A 13,190-nucleotide genomic window follows, 5' to 3' on the forward strand; every position below is an offset into this window, starting at 1 on the left:
CTGTAAAAGAATGCTGTCTCTCCTCCTAGAGAATGGACTTGAGGACAGGGGAGGGGGAAGCGTAAGCTGGGACAAAGTGAGAGAGTGGTAGTGTATATATGGACATATATACACTACCAAATGTAAGATAGATAGCTAGTGGGAAGCAGTCACATAGCACAGGGAGATCAGCTCGGTGCTTTGTGACCAGCTAGAGGGGTGGGATAGGGAAGATGGGAGGGAGGGAGACGCAGGTGGGAAGAGATATGGGGATATATGTATATGTATAACTGATTCACTTTGTTATAAGGCAGAAACTAACACACCATTGTAAAGCAATTATACTCCAATAAAAATGTTAAAATAAAAAGAATCCTGTCTCTAATGATTCCTATAGTTTCCTTGCCAGTGGCTTGATCAAGCAATATATACAATGTGACTAGCAACAGTTTCTCTATGCCAGTTAAAGATACAAAAGGACTTTCATTAGCAACACAGAACTAAAAGCTTAAGGTTGTAAATTATACAATGACAGTGTGTCCAACAAAGTATAAAAAAACCAAATTAAAAAAAGGCCTACTTAAGAAAAAATAAAAACGTCCCAAAAGGACTGCATAACTTTTGGAAGGATGCCTGATGGAGTTCGGGCACATCAACATACTTATCAAAATATCAATTGTGATCATCAATATCACCATTACCACCATCTACTGAGCAACTCTGTGCCAAGTCGTTAGCTAGGTGCTTCACAAATATCCTTTAAATATTTGCTGTGCGCCTTTTCCATGCTAGGTATTATTCTTGGCACTGGGGATATATTCTTGAACAAACGAGAGAATGCTGACTATCCTCATGAAGTTTACATTCTACTGGAGGGACAGAGACATTAAGAAAACATAATGAATAAGTAAAGTATGTGGTACAGTAGGAGGTAATTAGTGTATGGGAGGCAGTACAGTATTAAAGGGATCATGAGTGCCGAGGTGGGAGAGAGGAGGCTGAAGATTAAATAGGGTGGTCACTGAGAAGCTACTGGAGCAAAGACTTGGAGGAAGTGAGGAAACTGGCCATGGCTATCTGCAGGAAGAATGTTTAAGGCAGAGGGAATAGCCAAGACAAAGGCCCCGAGGCAAAAGCATGCCCAGCGCAGTGGTTAAGAATCTGCCTGCCACTGCAGGGGACACGGGTTCGATCCCTGGTCCGGGAAGATACCACATGCTGCAGAGCAACTAAGCCCATGTGCCACAACTACTGAGCCTGTGAGCCACAACTACTGAGCCCGCACACCACAACTACTGAAGCCCACGAGCTCTAGGGCCCACGTGCTGCAACTACTGAAGCCTGCATGCTGCAACTACTGAAGCCCACACGCCTAGAGCCCGTGCTCCACAACAAGAGAAGCCACTGCAGTGAGAAGCCGGTGCACCACACCAAGAGTAGTCCCTGCTCGCCACAACTAGAGAAAGCCCGCATGCAGCAACAAAGACCCAACAGAGCAAAAAAAAAACCCATGCCCAGTAAGTTGAAGGAACAGCAAGGAAGCATGTAGCTAAAGCAGAGGAGAGTAGTAGGAGATGAAGCCAGAGAGGTAAAAAGGGAAAAAAGTCTACTGTATAGACTGTGGCTTATATTTTGAAGATGGAGTCAACAGATTTCCTGCTGGACCGAGAAGGGAGGATGAGAAAAAGAGATGAGACGAGGACAACTGTTCTGTCCAAGGTTTTTGGCTGAGCAACTAGCATTGCTATCAACTGAGATGGGAAAGATCAGGAGTTCAAACAGGCAGCTGGATGTGTGAATCTGGAAATCAGGAGAGAGGTCTGGGCTGGATGGAGTCATATGATTTATTATATGCATAATAATTTTTAAGGTAGGCAGTAATATCCCTATTTTCCTTAGGAAGACATGGAGGCTTAGAAGTGATAATCTGACTAGTGAGTAAATGCCAAACTCACTTCTGCCAGAATCCACTACTTGGCCTCCTGACACTGTACCCTGCTATCACTTGGGAGAAAGTCTCAATTAAGCAGTGACTCTTACTAACCTGTTACTGGTACCATAGGCAGCTTTTGGGGTAGGGAACCTCAAATACGAGTGGTAAGCAGGTTTTTGGCATCCAGTTTACTAGGCTCATCTGCCATACAGGCACGGGGAGAAAAACAATAGCAGGAAGGAAGTCAGGAAGCAGAGCAGGGAGCCCTGTCGAGATTTGCTGAAGCATTGCAATGTTCTATAATTTTGTAAACACTGAGAAACCACAGATTCCACAGGAAATGGTGGGATAGCTTGTTTTGAGAAAAGTCTAAGCTGTGAGAGAAAAGTCTAAGAAGAAGCAGAGTAAAAAAACCCCACTTTTTTGTATAACGGCGGGGTAACAAACTGAGCAATAATACTCACAAATGTCAGAAAGATGGGTCATAACATTCTTAACTGGAACCGCAGAAACTGATGAAACAACCACTATCACTACACTGAACAGGAATAAAAAAGGTTTAAACACCTTATTTTGTCCTACAAGAGCCACGTGATCTGGCCCATGTTCCTATACTGGCTTTCCTCCTGGTTCTCAACTGTACAAAGCTTGCTCCCATCTAAATGTCTTTGCACTTGCTACTTCTTTTATGGAATTCTTCTCTCCTAGATCTTGTACAGCTTTATTTAGGTCTCAATGCAAATGTCATCTTCCCTTACAACTTAATCTAAAATAGATTCACTTTACATTCTAACCTAGAACTCCACAGTACTCATCTCTACCCAAAAATATACAAGGAACTTGAGGGCAGCGACTCTGCCCAGAACAGTGCCTGGCACATGGTAGATACTCAGTAAATACTGAGTAACTGACCCCTGGAAAATTATCTTTGAAAATGACAGAAAGCAAAGTTTAAAAATAAAACAAAATCAAAAACTCTTAATGAAAAGATGTGCGATGTAATAATGTTCAAATACTCACTGAATCGCCTTCATCTTTTTTAGAATCCCTTTTCAATGGCTCATTCATATCTTCTTGACTGCGGAAGCTGAAATTCTGAATTGCTTCAGTGACACCTCTAAGAGAGCTATAAATATCTTCAGAATTCATATTTTCTGTGTCATAATCAAATGCACTATGAAAAAGACAACAATTAATTTTTATTTATCTGTAGTTTTAAAATACAAATATATTTGAGGAGATTACACCGGATATTTATAAAGACAGGATTAGAGAATGTATATGCTCTAAAGCATAATTAGCAAAACGAAACCTGACAGCTACAAATGGCTAAACAGCATGTCCCACTGATTGCCCATCAAGGGCAGCTTACAGTGACTCTAGAATGCACAGCCCTTAACAACTGGTTTGTCTTTTCACCTTCAAAAATGTTCTGACTAACCAGAGGCCAGCAAATTACGACTCCTGAAATCTTAGAATTTTTTTTTACATTTTTAAATAGTTGAGAAAAAAATCAAAACAATAACATTTCATGACACAAGAAAATTACATAAAACCCAAATTTCAGTGTCCATAAATAAAATTTTGGAACATAGCAATGCTGATTTGTTTAGCTATTATCTATGGCTATTTTCACACTACAGGAGCAGAGCTGAGTAGAGGTGACAAAGACTGCATTGCCTGCAAAGCCTAAAATATTTACCATATGGCCCTTTACAGAGAATTTGCTAACCCCTGTGGTTAACTCACAATAATGGTACTGCTTAAAGAGGAGATAAATGTATTTTATATAAATCTGTAAGAAGGCTGAGAATTTTTTTGTTTGTGTTTTGCGGTACGCGGGTCTCTCACTGCTGTGGCCTCTCCCATGCGGAGCACAGGCTCCGGACGCGCAGGCCCAGCGGCCATGGCCCATGGGCCCAGCCGCGCCACGGCACACGGGATCCTCCCGGACTGGGGCACGAACCCATGTCCCCTGCATCGGCAGGCAGACTCCCAACCACTGTGCCACCAGGGAAGCCCGGCTGAGAATTTTTAACAGTGAACGTAAGTGTTACTGATCTGAATTCTATAATCAGATTCTAAAATTCAACTGAGTATGGAATTTAGCCATCAAAATTGTAACATATGTATAACATGGAAAAAAACAGGCTACATGATAAGTTTGCAATTGGTCTGCAGTATAATGAAGCATCTTATAATTGTAATGAATATGATGAAGCATATGCTATGATATATGGTTAATAACACAAATCAAGCTAGTAAGTACAAATATGACCCACTAGACAAAGTGTTTTAATTTTTAAATTTTTATTTTATTTTATTTTACTTTTTTTTGGCTGCAAGGCTTGTGGGATATCTTAGTTTCCCCACAAGGGATTGAACCTGTGCCCCCTGCAGTAGAAGCGTGCAGTCCTAAGTACTGGACCGCCAGGGAATTCCCTAGGCAAAATTTTTTAAAAGGCCAGGAGATGGGAAAAATGTTAATCCATTAATGAGTTAAGAACGTCATCTGAAATATAGCCCATGCTTGAACTGCACAAGTGTGTGAAAATTTCACATGTCTTATTAAGGATCAATCTCACAGTCACATCTTTTCCTAACTATACATATTGCCATTTTATATTTAACCCTTCCCTAGTTTTTTTCTTTATTTTTACATTTTTGTCTATAAGGTTAATTTTTTCTTCTATTTTTAGAGGTGGCTGGCCAATATTAGATCTAAATAGTCATCATTATAACTTGACATCATCACTTATATTGAGTATTATAATTGAAAGACACAATTGGTAATTAATGGATTTATACAGCATATCTGAGAAACACAACTATGCTATTTAAGGCAACAAGCAGTAATTTCCAAAAGCTGTGTCCCTAAGTTTTCCTGTCACTTACAAAAAACAGTTCCATATCCTATAGATTATTATCATCTAAAGGGTTAAGTTTTGGAATAAACAACATTTTTTGAATTTGCTAAGTTTCTATGTGTCTAAGACCTTTCAAGTTGAGTAGAAATCAACTGGAATTATATTAATGTCTGTTTTTCTAAGAATGGGGAATCTGCAAATACAAACCATGATGGAAAATAACCCTTTTATTACCTTGGAGATAAAGTATTCTGCGATGTGTTGGTAGGAGAAGTAAGAGGACTGGACCAGTTGGCTGGTGACCGTGGTGTTGGTCTTGTCAAAGGACTCCCCATGGAACCCTGATGGACGGAGTCAAATAAACATTAACATATGACAGGTAGTTCAACCAAAAGGCTCTTCAGGAAGCCATACAATCAAGATGTTGAACAGCATGAGAGAGCCATACTTATAGGTCATTATTTTAAATATTCATGTACTTATCTCTAGTTTCTGTGGGAAAAAACTTTCTTCCCATTCAGAAATCTAGCTCTTTAAGCCTTTTTATTGTTCTCCTCACACACTTCCTTCTCTCAAATATTACCACAATATCTTTTTCCTCAAAGATAAAACAAGATCCCAAATTAACAATTTTAAATTAGCTCCCTGCTCTGAGTCAATTTTCCTTCCTCCAACCATTATGAATGCTCAAATTCTGTTCCCTCTTGAGTTTGATTTACAAATGAATTTTACAAAGACACCAAAGGAATAGAATCTGGTCATGTTAGTAATTTGCCTATCTCTTAAAATATAACAAAACAATACTTTCTCCTTTTATTTTAAAAAATTTTTTAATTTTTATTTTTTGGCCATACCGCACAGCTTGTGGGATCTTGGTTCTCTGACCAGGAATCGAACCCAGGCCCTCAGCAGTGGATGTGAAAAGTTCTCAACACTGGACCACCAGGGAATTCCCCCTTCTTTTAAAAAAACTGACTTTGGTCCCAAGAAATTGTTCTCAGATTGTTCTCCCCTTAGACATTACCTCAATCCTGCCATAAGTGCATCTACTTTCTCCTTTATCCAATAGCAAAGGTATCGCTCTCTTTGTCTTTTTAAAACTTAAGTTCAATTCTTCAGGCATATTATGTAAATGGTTTGATACCATTTAAATATAACACTCATGTTTCATTTACTCAGATCTTACTTCTCCAAAACAAAATCCTGTGTTATCCAACCACCTATGGGCTGACAAGCCTGTTATTATTAAATGTGAACACATCCTTTAAAGCACTACCCTCCTCGGGCCTTATTTGTTATTCCTGGAATAAGTCATCCTTTCTGGTCCTCAAATAAGGACTGGTTCATCTAAAGAGCATGTCCTAATTCTCATGGCTTGCAAAGCTGATGCCCTCATCTAAGTTCTGCTACATTTCACTTTCCTTGTTCATACCCTGGCCACCGTTCACCGCCATCCTAATGTACACCAAATTATAATAGAAACATGATAGGCCTAAGAACTCTATTCTTTCCAGGAAAATATTTAATTCTGCCCAGAAAATGCTGCCCAATGCAGATACAAAAATTGTACATTAGGATCAAAGTTTACTTCATGTAAAAAAAACAAAAACAATTATTGTTAACCAGTCATCACATTATACAATGGCCAAGAAGATAACTGAAAAATACCTGGGTTCCGTTGCCAGTGTTTCGAAGGTGATTATGAAGAAGTTTGGTAGCACCATCCTGAAAAGTTTTTGGTAAAGCTCCTAATAACATTGTAAACTCTGGGGTATTGAGTTCAAATAAGGAAATCAGGACTGACTGCGCTGCCTAGAAAAGAAAGACATACAAGAAGCATATGAATATATTTTGTTTACTCAAAGGAGACCATTTTCTTCACTCAACATTTCTGTTCAATAGTGCAAGGCCATCTTTCCCAGGGAAAAAGATGTTCTTATATGCTTTAAAATTTCTTTGCTGGAAGAATAAAATCAAAAACTATTTGACTTACCATTTATTTTTTGAACGTAAGACAGGAATATGTATAACAAAAAGTATAACAAATACGACCTAACAATCAATGGCAAAAGTCAACCAGACAGTTTCTAGGATTACTCTGTCAATATATGCTCCTACTTCAGTTTTCCTAAAAAAATTATTACAAGAAGAAAGATGGATGGAAATAAGGAACTACATCCCTAAACTATACAAAGCCCATCAAGAGCAACTTAGCACTTTAATTTTCATTTTCTCAATATAGGATTCTTTTTTAACATATTTATTTCTTTATTTCTTTTTGGCTGTATCGGGTCTTAGTTGCAGCACACAAGATCTTTCGTTGTGGCGTGTGGGCTCTAAAGCACATGGGCTCAGTAGTTGCGGTGTGCAGGCTCTGTAGTTGTGGTGCGCAGGCTCCAGAGTGTATGGGCATTGTAGTTGCAGCACGTGGGCTCTCTAGTTGTGGCACGCAGGCCCAGTTGCCCTGTGGTATGTGGAACCCCAGTTCCCTGACCAGTGATCAACCCATGTCCCCTGCATTGGAAAGCTGATTCTCAACCACTGGACCACCAGGGAAGTCCCATTATATTATTCTTAAATTAACTAGCTGTATTTAGTCTTCTCTCAAAGCAGCTAATCTTAACAAATCTACAATTCGAAGTTAAAACTAGTCTAATGTTTCTGTGGAAATGGGAACAAAAGAAATGTTACTCAGATCAGTTAAGAAAACATAAATTTCCTTTCTTCTTATAAAGTAATCAATTGAGTTATTAAAAGACACACTGTGAAATTCAGATTACACAGAAACTTAATTGAGAGGAGAAAGAAACCCAAATAGTTCACGATCATGACTTGTATGTAAATGTGCACATCTTGTTCTGGACCGTTTCTGACCCCACTCTATGAAAACCTAAGTGTTCCATGTTTATGACATCTAATAAACAACAGGAGGGGAATGGTGAAATTAAGTTACATTGGCACGATGACATACTACACAACACAGCCTTGAAAGATGATGTAGCTTTATACATGAAGAGACTGGGAGAGGACTATTACATACTGCTGAAGAAAAAAATTATAAAACACCAGTAACATAAGCCCATTTTGTTAAAAACAACAACAAAGTATACACTGTGTGGGTGTGTACTCTAACATGTTAATAGTGTTTAAATAAAGCTATTTGCATTTTGAAACAAAACTTTATGATCTTGTGTCTTTTTGGAACCTAAACAGTGAAAGGATCTCAAGTTAATTTGAGCAAATGAATTAGTAATTGTTAAGGTATATTTTATTCCACCTAGATTTTATTTTGGTGTATGAGATGCATCTTTATTTTCCCTCTAGAGACAGATAATCCAACTGTTCCCAAACCAATGAGTGTATCCTTTCCTCATGACTCAACAAAAAAAAAAAAACAAAAAACAAACAAAAAAACATGTCAATCAATGGTTTCTACAGTCCCATCAGTATTCTTCGTCTTGGAATATCCCCAATTCTTAATTTTGATGAAATCCAACTGATCTATTTTTTCCTTTGTACTTTTGGTTAGAATCCACTGCCAAATCCAAGGTCATGAAGATTTATCCTTTTTTTTTTTTTTTTTTTTTTTGCCGTATGCGGGCCTCTCACTGTTGTGGCCTCTCCCATTGCGGAGCACAGGCTCCGGACACCCAGGCTCAGCGGCCATGGCTCATGGGCCCAGCCGCTCTGCATCACGTGGGATCTTCCCAGACTAGGGCACGAACCTGCGTCCCCTGCATCAGCCGGCGGACTCTCAACCACTCCGCCACCAGGGAAACCCTATCCCTCTTTTAAGAGTTTTCTAGGTTTAGCTTTTACATTTAAGTCTTTGATCATTTTGTATTAATTTTTGTATATGGTATGAGGTAAGGGTTCAACTTCATTCTTTTGCATGTGGCTATTTAGTTGTCCCAGTACAATTTGTTGAAAAGACTATGATTTCCTTATTGAATGGTCTTTGCACCCTTGTTGGAAATCAGTTGCCCATAAACACAGGTTTTTTTCTGGACTCTCAATTCTATTCCACTGGTCTTTATGTCTAGCCTTACGTCAGTACCACACTGTCTTGATTACTATTACTTTGTATTAGGTTTTGAAATCTGGAAGTGTAAAGTCCTCCTACTTTGCTTTTTTTTTTTCCAAGGCTCTTCTGGCTATTAGGGGTTCCTTGGAATTCCATTAAGAATTTTGGAATCAGCTTGTCAATTTTTGCAAAGCCGGCTGGGAATATGGTAAGGATTACACTGAATTTGTAGATCACTTTGGGAAGTATTGCCATCTTAAGAATATTAAGTATTCTGATCCAAGATCCAATGGAAAATGATTTTCCATTTATCTAAATCTTCTTTAATTTCTTTCAATATTATTTCATAGTTTCTACTATAAATTTTGCACTTCCTTTTAAAAATTTATCCCTATTTTAATCTTTTAAATGCTACTGTAAATGGAATTGTTTTCTTAATTTCATTTTTGGATTGCTCATTTCAAGTGTTTAGAAATACAATTGATTTTCATATATTGATTTTGTATCCTGAAACCCTGCTGAATGTGTTTATTAGTTCTAATGTTTTTTTAGTGATTCTGAAGGATTTTCTATAAATAAAATTGTATCATTTGCAAACAGAAATAGTTTTACTTTTCTTCCTTTCTCTCTTTCTTTTTTTTTCTTTTTTCTGGCCTAACTATCCTGGCTAGAAACCAGTGAACCCTGCTACAATGTTTTACAGAAATGGTGAGAGAAGACATCCATTTCTTGTTCCTGACTTTATGGAGAAAGCATCCAATCTTTCACATTAAGTAGCTGTGGATATTAGTAATAGCTGTAGAGGTGCCCTGTATTGGGTTTAAGAAGTTCCCTTCCCTTGATAGTTTGTTTAGTTTACGATTTTTTGTTTTTGTTTTAATCATGAAAGACGTTAGATCTTGCCAGATGCCTTTTCTGTTGAGATAATCATGTGGTTTTTGTCTTTTTACTATTGATGTGGAGTACTACAATAGACTTTCAGATGTTAACCTTACATTCCTGGGATAATTTACATGTGGTCTTGGTGTATAATTCTCTTTTTATATGTTGTAGAATTTGGTTTGCCAGGATTAAAAGGGTCCATATTTGTAAGAGACATTGATCTGTAGTTTTCTTTTTGTGTGTGATGTCTTTGGGTTTGTTATCAAGATAAAACTGTCCTCACAAAATGAGTTGGAAAGTGTTCCTTCCTCTTCTGTTTTTTAAGGAAGAGTTTGTGAAGAACTGATATTAATGCTTGGTAGAGCTCACCAGTTAAACCATGTGAGCCTGGGCTTCTCTCTGTCGGTGGTTTTTTAATTACTAAATCAAACTCTTTACTTGTTCTATTGACTTCTTGAGTCAATTTTGGTAGTTTGTGTCTTTCTAGAGATTTGTCCTTTTCATCTAAGTTAACTACTTATTGGCATACAATATTGTAACATTCCTTTATAATCCTTATTATTTCTGTAAGGTTAGTAATAATATTCCCTCTTTCATTTCTAATTCTAGTAATTTGAGTCTTCTCTTTTTTTCTGTCAATCTAGCTAAAAGTTCATCAATACTGTTGATCTTTCTAAAAAACACAACTTTTGGTTTCACTAATTTTCTCTATTGTTTTTCTATTCTCTATTTTATTAATTTCTGCTTAATCTTTATGTGTTTTGTCTTGTTTGGCTTGGTTTTAAAAATTGAAGTACAGCTGCTGTACAATATTATACGTTATAGGTGTACAATATAGTGATTCACAATTTTTAAAGGTTATACTTCATTTATACTTATTATAAAATATTGGCTATATTCCCCATTGTACAATATATCTTTGTGACTGATTTCATACCTAATAGTTGGTACCTCATAATTCCCCACTCCCATATTGCCCCTCTCCTGCTGGTAACCACTAGTTTGTTCTCTGTATCTGTGACTATGCTTCTTTTTTGTTATATTCACTAGTTTGTTATATTTTTTAGATTCCCCATGTAAGTGATATCATACAGTATTTGTCTTTCTCTGTCTGACTTATTTCACTTAGTATAATGCCCTCCAAGTCCATCCATGCTGCTGCAAATGGCAAAATCCCATTCATTTTTATGGCAGAGTAGTATTCCATGGCATATATATACATCACATCTTCTTTATCCATTCACCTGTTTTTTTTTTTAAAGATTATTATTTTTTTTGATGTGGACAATTTTTAAAGTCTTTATTGAATTTGTTACAATATTGTTTCTGTTTTATGTCTTGGTTTTTTGGCCCTGAGCCATGTGAAATCTTAGCTCCCTAAGCAGGGATCAAACCCACACCCCCTGCATTGGAAGGCGAAGTCCTAACCACTGGACTGCCAGGGAAGTCCCTTCATTCATCTGCTGATGGACACTTAGGTTGCTTCCATCCATATCCTGGCAACTGTAAAAAATGCTGCTATAAACATTAGGGTGCATGTATCTTTTCAAATTATTTCAAACATTTCAAATAATGTTTTTTTTAAATTAATTAATTTATTTTTGGCTGCATTGGGTCTTCGTTGCTGTGCGTGGGCTTTTCTCTAGTTGCGGTGAGCAGGAGCTACTCTTTGTTGCGGTGCAAAGGCTTCTCATTGGGGTGGCTTCTCTTGTTGCAGAGCACGGGCTCTAGGCACACGGGCTCAGTAGTTGTGGCTCGTGGGCTCCAGAGCACAGGCTCAGTAGTTGTGGCACACAGACTTAGTTGCTCCACAGCATGTGGGATCTTCCCGGACCAGGGCTTGAACCCGTGTCCCCTGCATTGGCAGGCAGATACTTAACCACTGCGTCACCAGGGAAGTCCCTATTCTTAGTTTTTTGAGAAACCTCCATAGTGTTTTCCACAGTGGCTGAACCAATTTACATTCCCAAAAACAGTGTATGAGAAGGTTCCCTTTTTTCCACATCCTCGTCAACATTTGTTATCTGTGTTCTTTTTGATAATAGCCATTCTGACCGGTATGAGGTGATATATCACTGTGGTTTTGATTTGCATTTCCCTGATGATTAGCGATGTTGAGCATCTTTTCCTGTGCCTGTTGGCCATCTCCATTTCCTCTTTGGAAAAATGTCTATTCAGTTCTTCTGCGTATTTTTCAATTGGGTTGCTCATTTTTTTTTTTTTTTTTTTTTTTTTTTTGCGGTACGCGGGCCTCTCACTGCTGTGGCCTCTCTCGTTGCAGAGCACAGGCTCCGGACGCGCAGGCTCAGCGGCCATGGCTCACGGGCCTAGCCACTCCACGGCATGTGGGATCTTCCCAGACCGGGGCATGAACCTGTGTCCCCTGCATCGGCAGGCGGGCTCTCAACCACTGCGCCGCCAGGGAAGCCCCTGGGTTGCTCATTTTTTTGATGTTGAGTTGTATGAGTTGTTTATAAATGTTGGATATTTATCCCATATTGGTCATATCATTTGCAAATATTTTCTTCCATTCAATAGGTTGTCTTTTTGTTTTGTTTATGGTTTCCTTTGCTCTGCAAAAGCTTTTAAGTTTAATTAGGTCCCATTTGTTTATTTTTATTTCCTTTGCTTTAGGAGATGGATCCAAAAAAGTATTGCTGTGATTTATGTCAGAAAGTGTTCTGCCTATGTTTTCCTCTAGGATTTTTACAGTCTTACATTTAGGTCTTTAATCCATTTTGAGTTTATTTTTATATATGGTGATAGAGAATATTCTAATTTCATGCTTTTACATGTAGCTGTCCAGTTTTCCCAGCACTAGTTACTGAACAGATTATCTTTTCTCCATTGTATATTCCTGGCTACTTTATCATAGGTTAATTGACCACGTGTGCATGGGTTTTATTTCTGGGCTCTCTATTCTGTTCCATTGATCTATGTGTCTGTTTTTGTGCCAGTACCATACTGTTTTGATTATTCTGGCTTTGTCAACAGAGCTAGATACAGAATGCAAGAAACGAATGATTAGGGTTGAAGAGAAGTCTCAGGAAGAAGGTGAAGAGAACAGAGGAGGGTCTAGAAAGGAACTCCCCAGAAAATAAATAACCTATGTTTTTGAGCATATGGAAAATCTTAGCCATGAGCATATGACAGAGATGTTGAACCTAACAACAAGTACTTAAAAAACATGTGGGGGAAAAAAAAAAGGAAAATGAAAAGGTAAATTATTAACACCAGGACAAATAAAGCTTCTGTAAGGAAGGAGGCTGTAATAAACCACTTGGCGTAGGGGTGAATACTTCCACAGTCAAAATTAAATCTTTTCTATTGAGTACCAACAATTGATTCATAAGTATTTTGAAGGTTATGGGGAAAGACATAGGAAAGGATAGGGGAAAGTTAAGTCTTAATCTACAAAGGTAGACAGACATATATAATGACTAAATTTATCAATGGATCAATAAATAATGCCTAAAATTAATAAATCAAGAAACAGTGCAAGCTC

The 13,190-nt window shown here is 37.9% G+C and overlaps 1 protein-coding gene across 13 annotated transcripts in view; it reads right to left on the minus strand.

Annotated features, from left to right (window-relative positions):
• Positions 1-13,190, minus strand: part of CLASP2 (cytoplasmic linker associated protein 2) — a 177,290-nt gene that overhangs the window by 15,151 nt on the left and 148,949 nt on the right. For all 13 annotated transcript variants that reach the window (XM_073810969.1, XM_033864535.2, XM_033864534.2 and 10 more), the window contains 3 exons: positions 6,448-6,591; positions 5,014-5,120; positions 2,933-3,086 (listed from right to left, as the gene is read on the minus strand). In XM_073810969.1, coding sequence (XP_073667070.1) covers positions 2,933-3,086; positions 5,014-5,120; positions 6,448-6,591 — 405 coding nt within the window. The remainder of the gene's footprint in view (positions 1-2,932; positions 3,087-5,013; positions 5,121-6,447; positions 6,592-13,190) is intronic.

This window comes from Tursiops truncatus, chromosome 10, assembly GCF_011762595.2.
Source record: "Tursiops truncatus isolate mTurTru1 chromosome 10, mTurTru1.mat.Y, whole genome shotgun sequence".
In the NCBI taxonomy this organism is placed as follows: Eukaryota; Metazoa; Chordata; class Mammalia; order Artiodactyla; family Delphinidae; genus Tursiops; species Tursiops truncatus.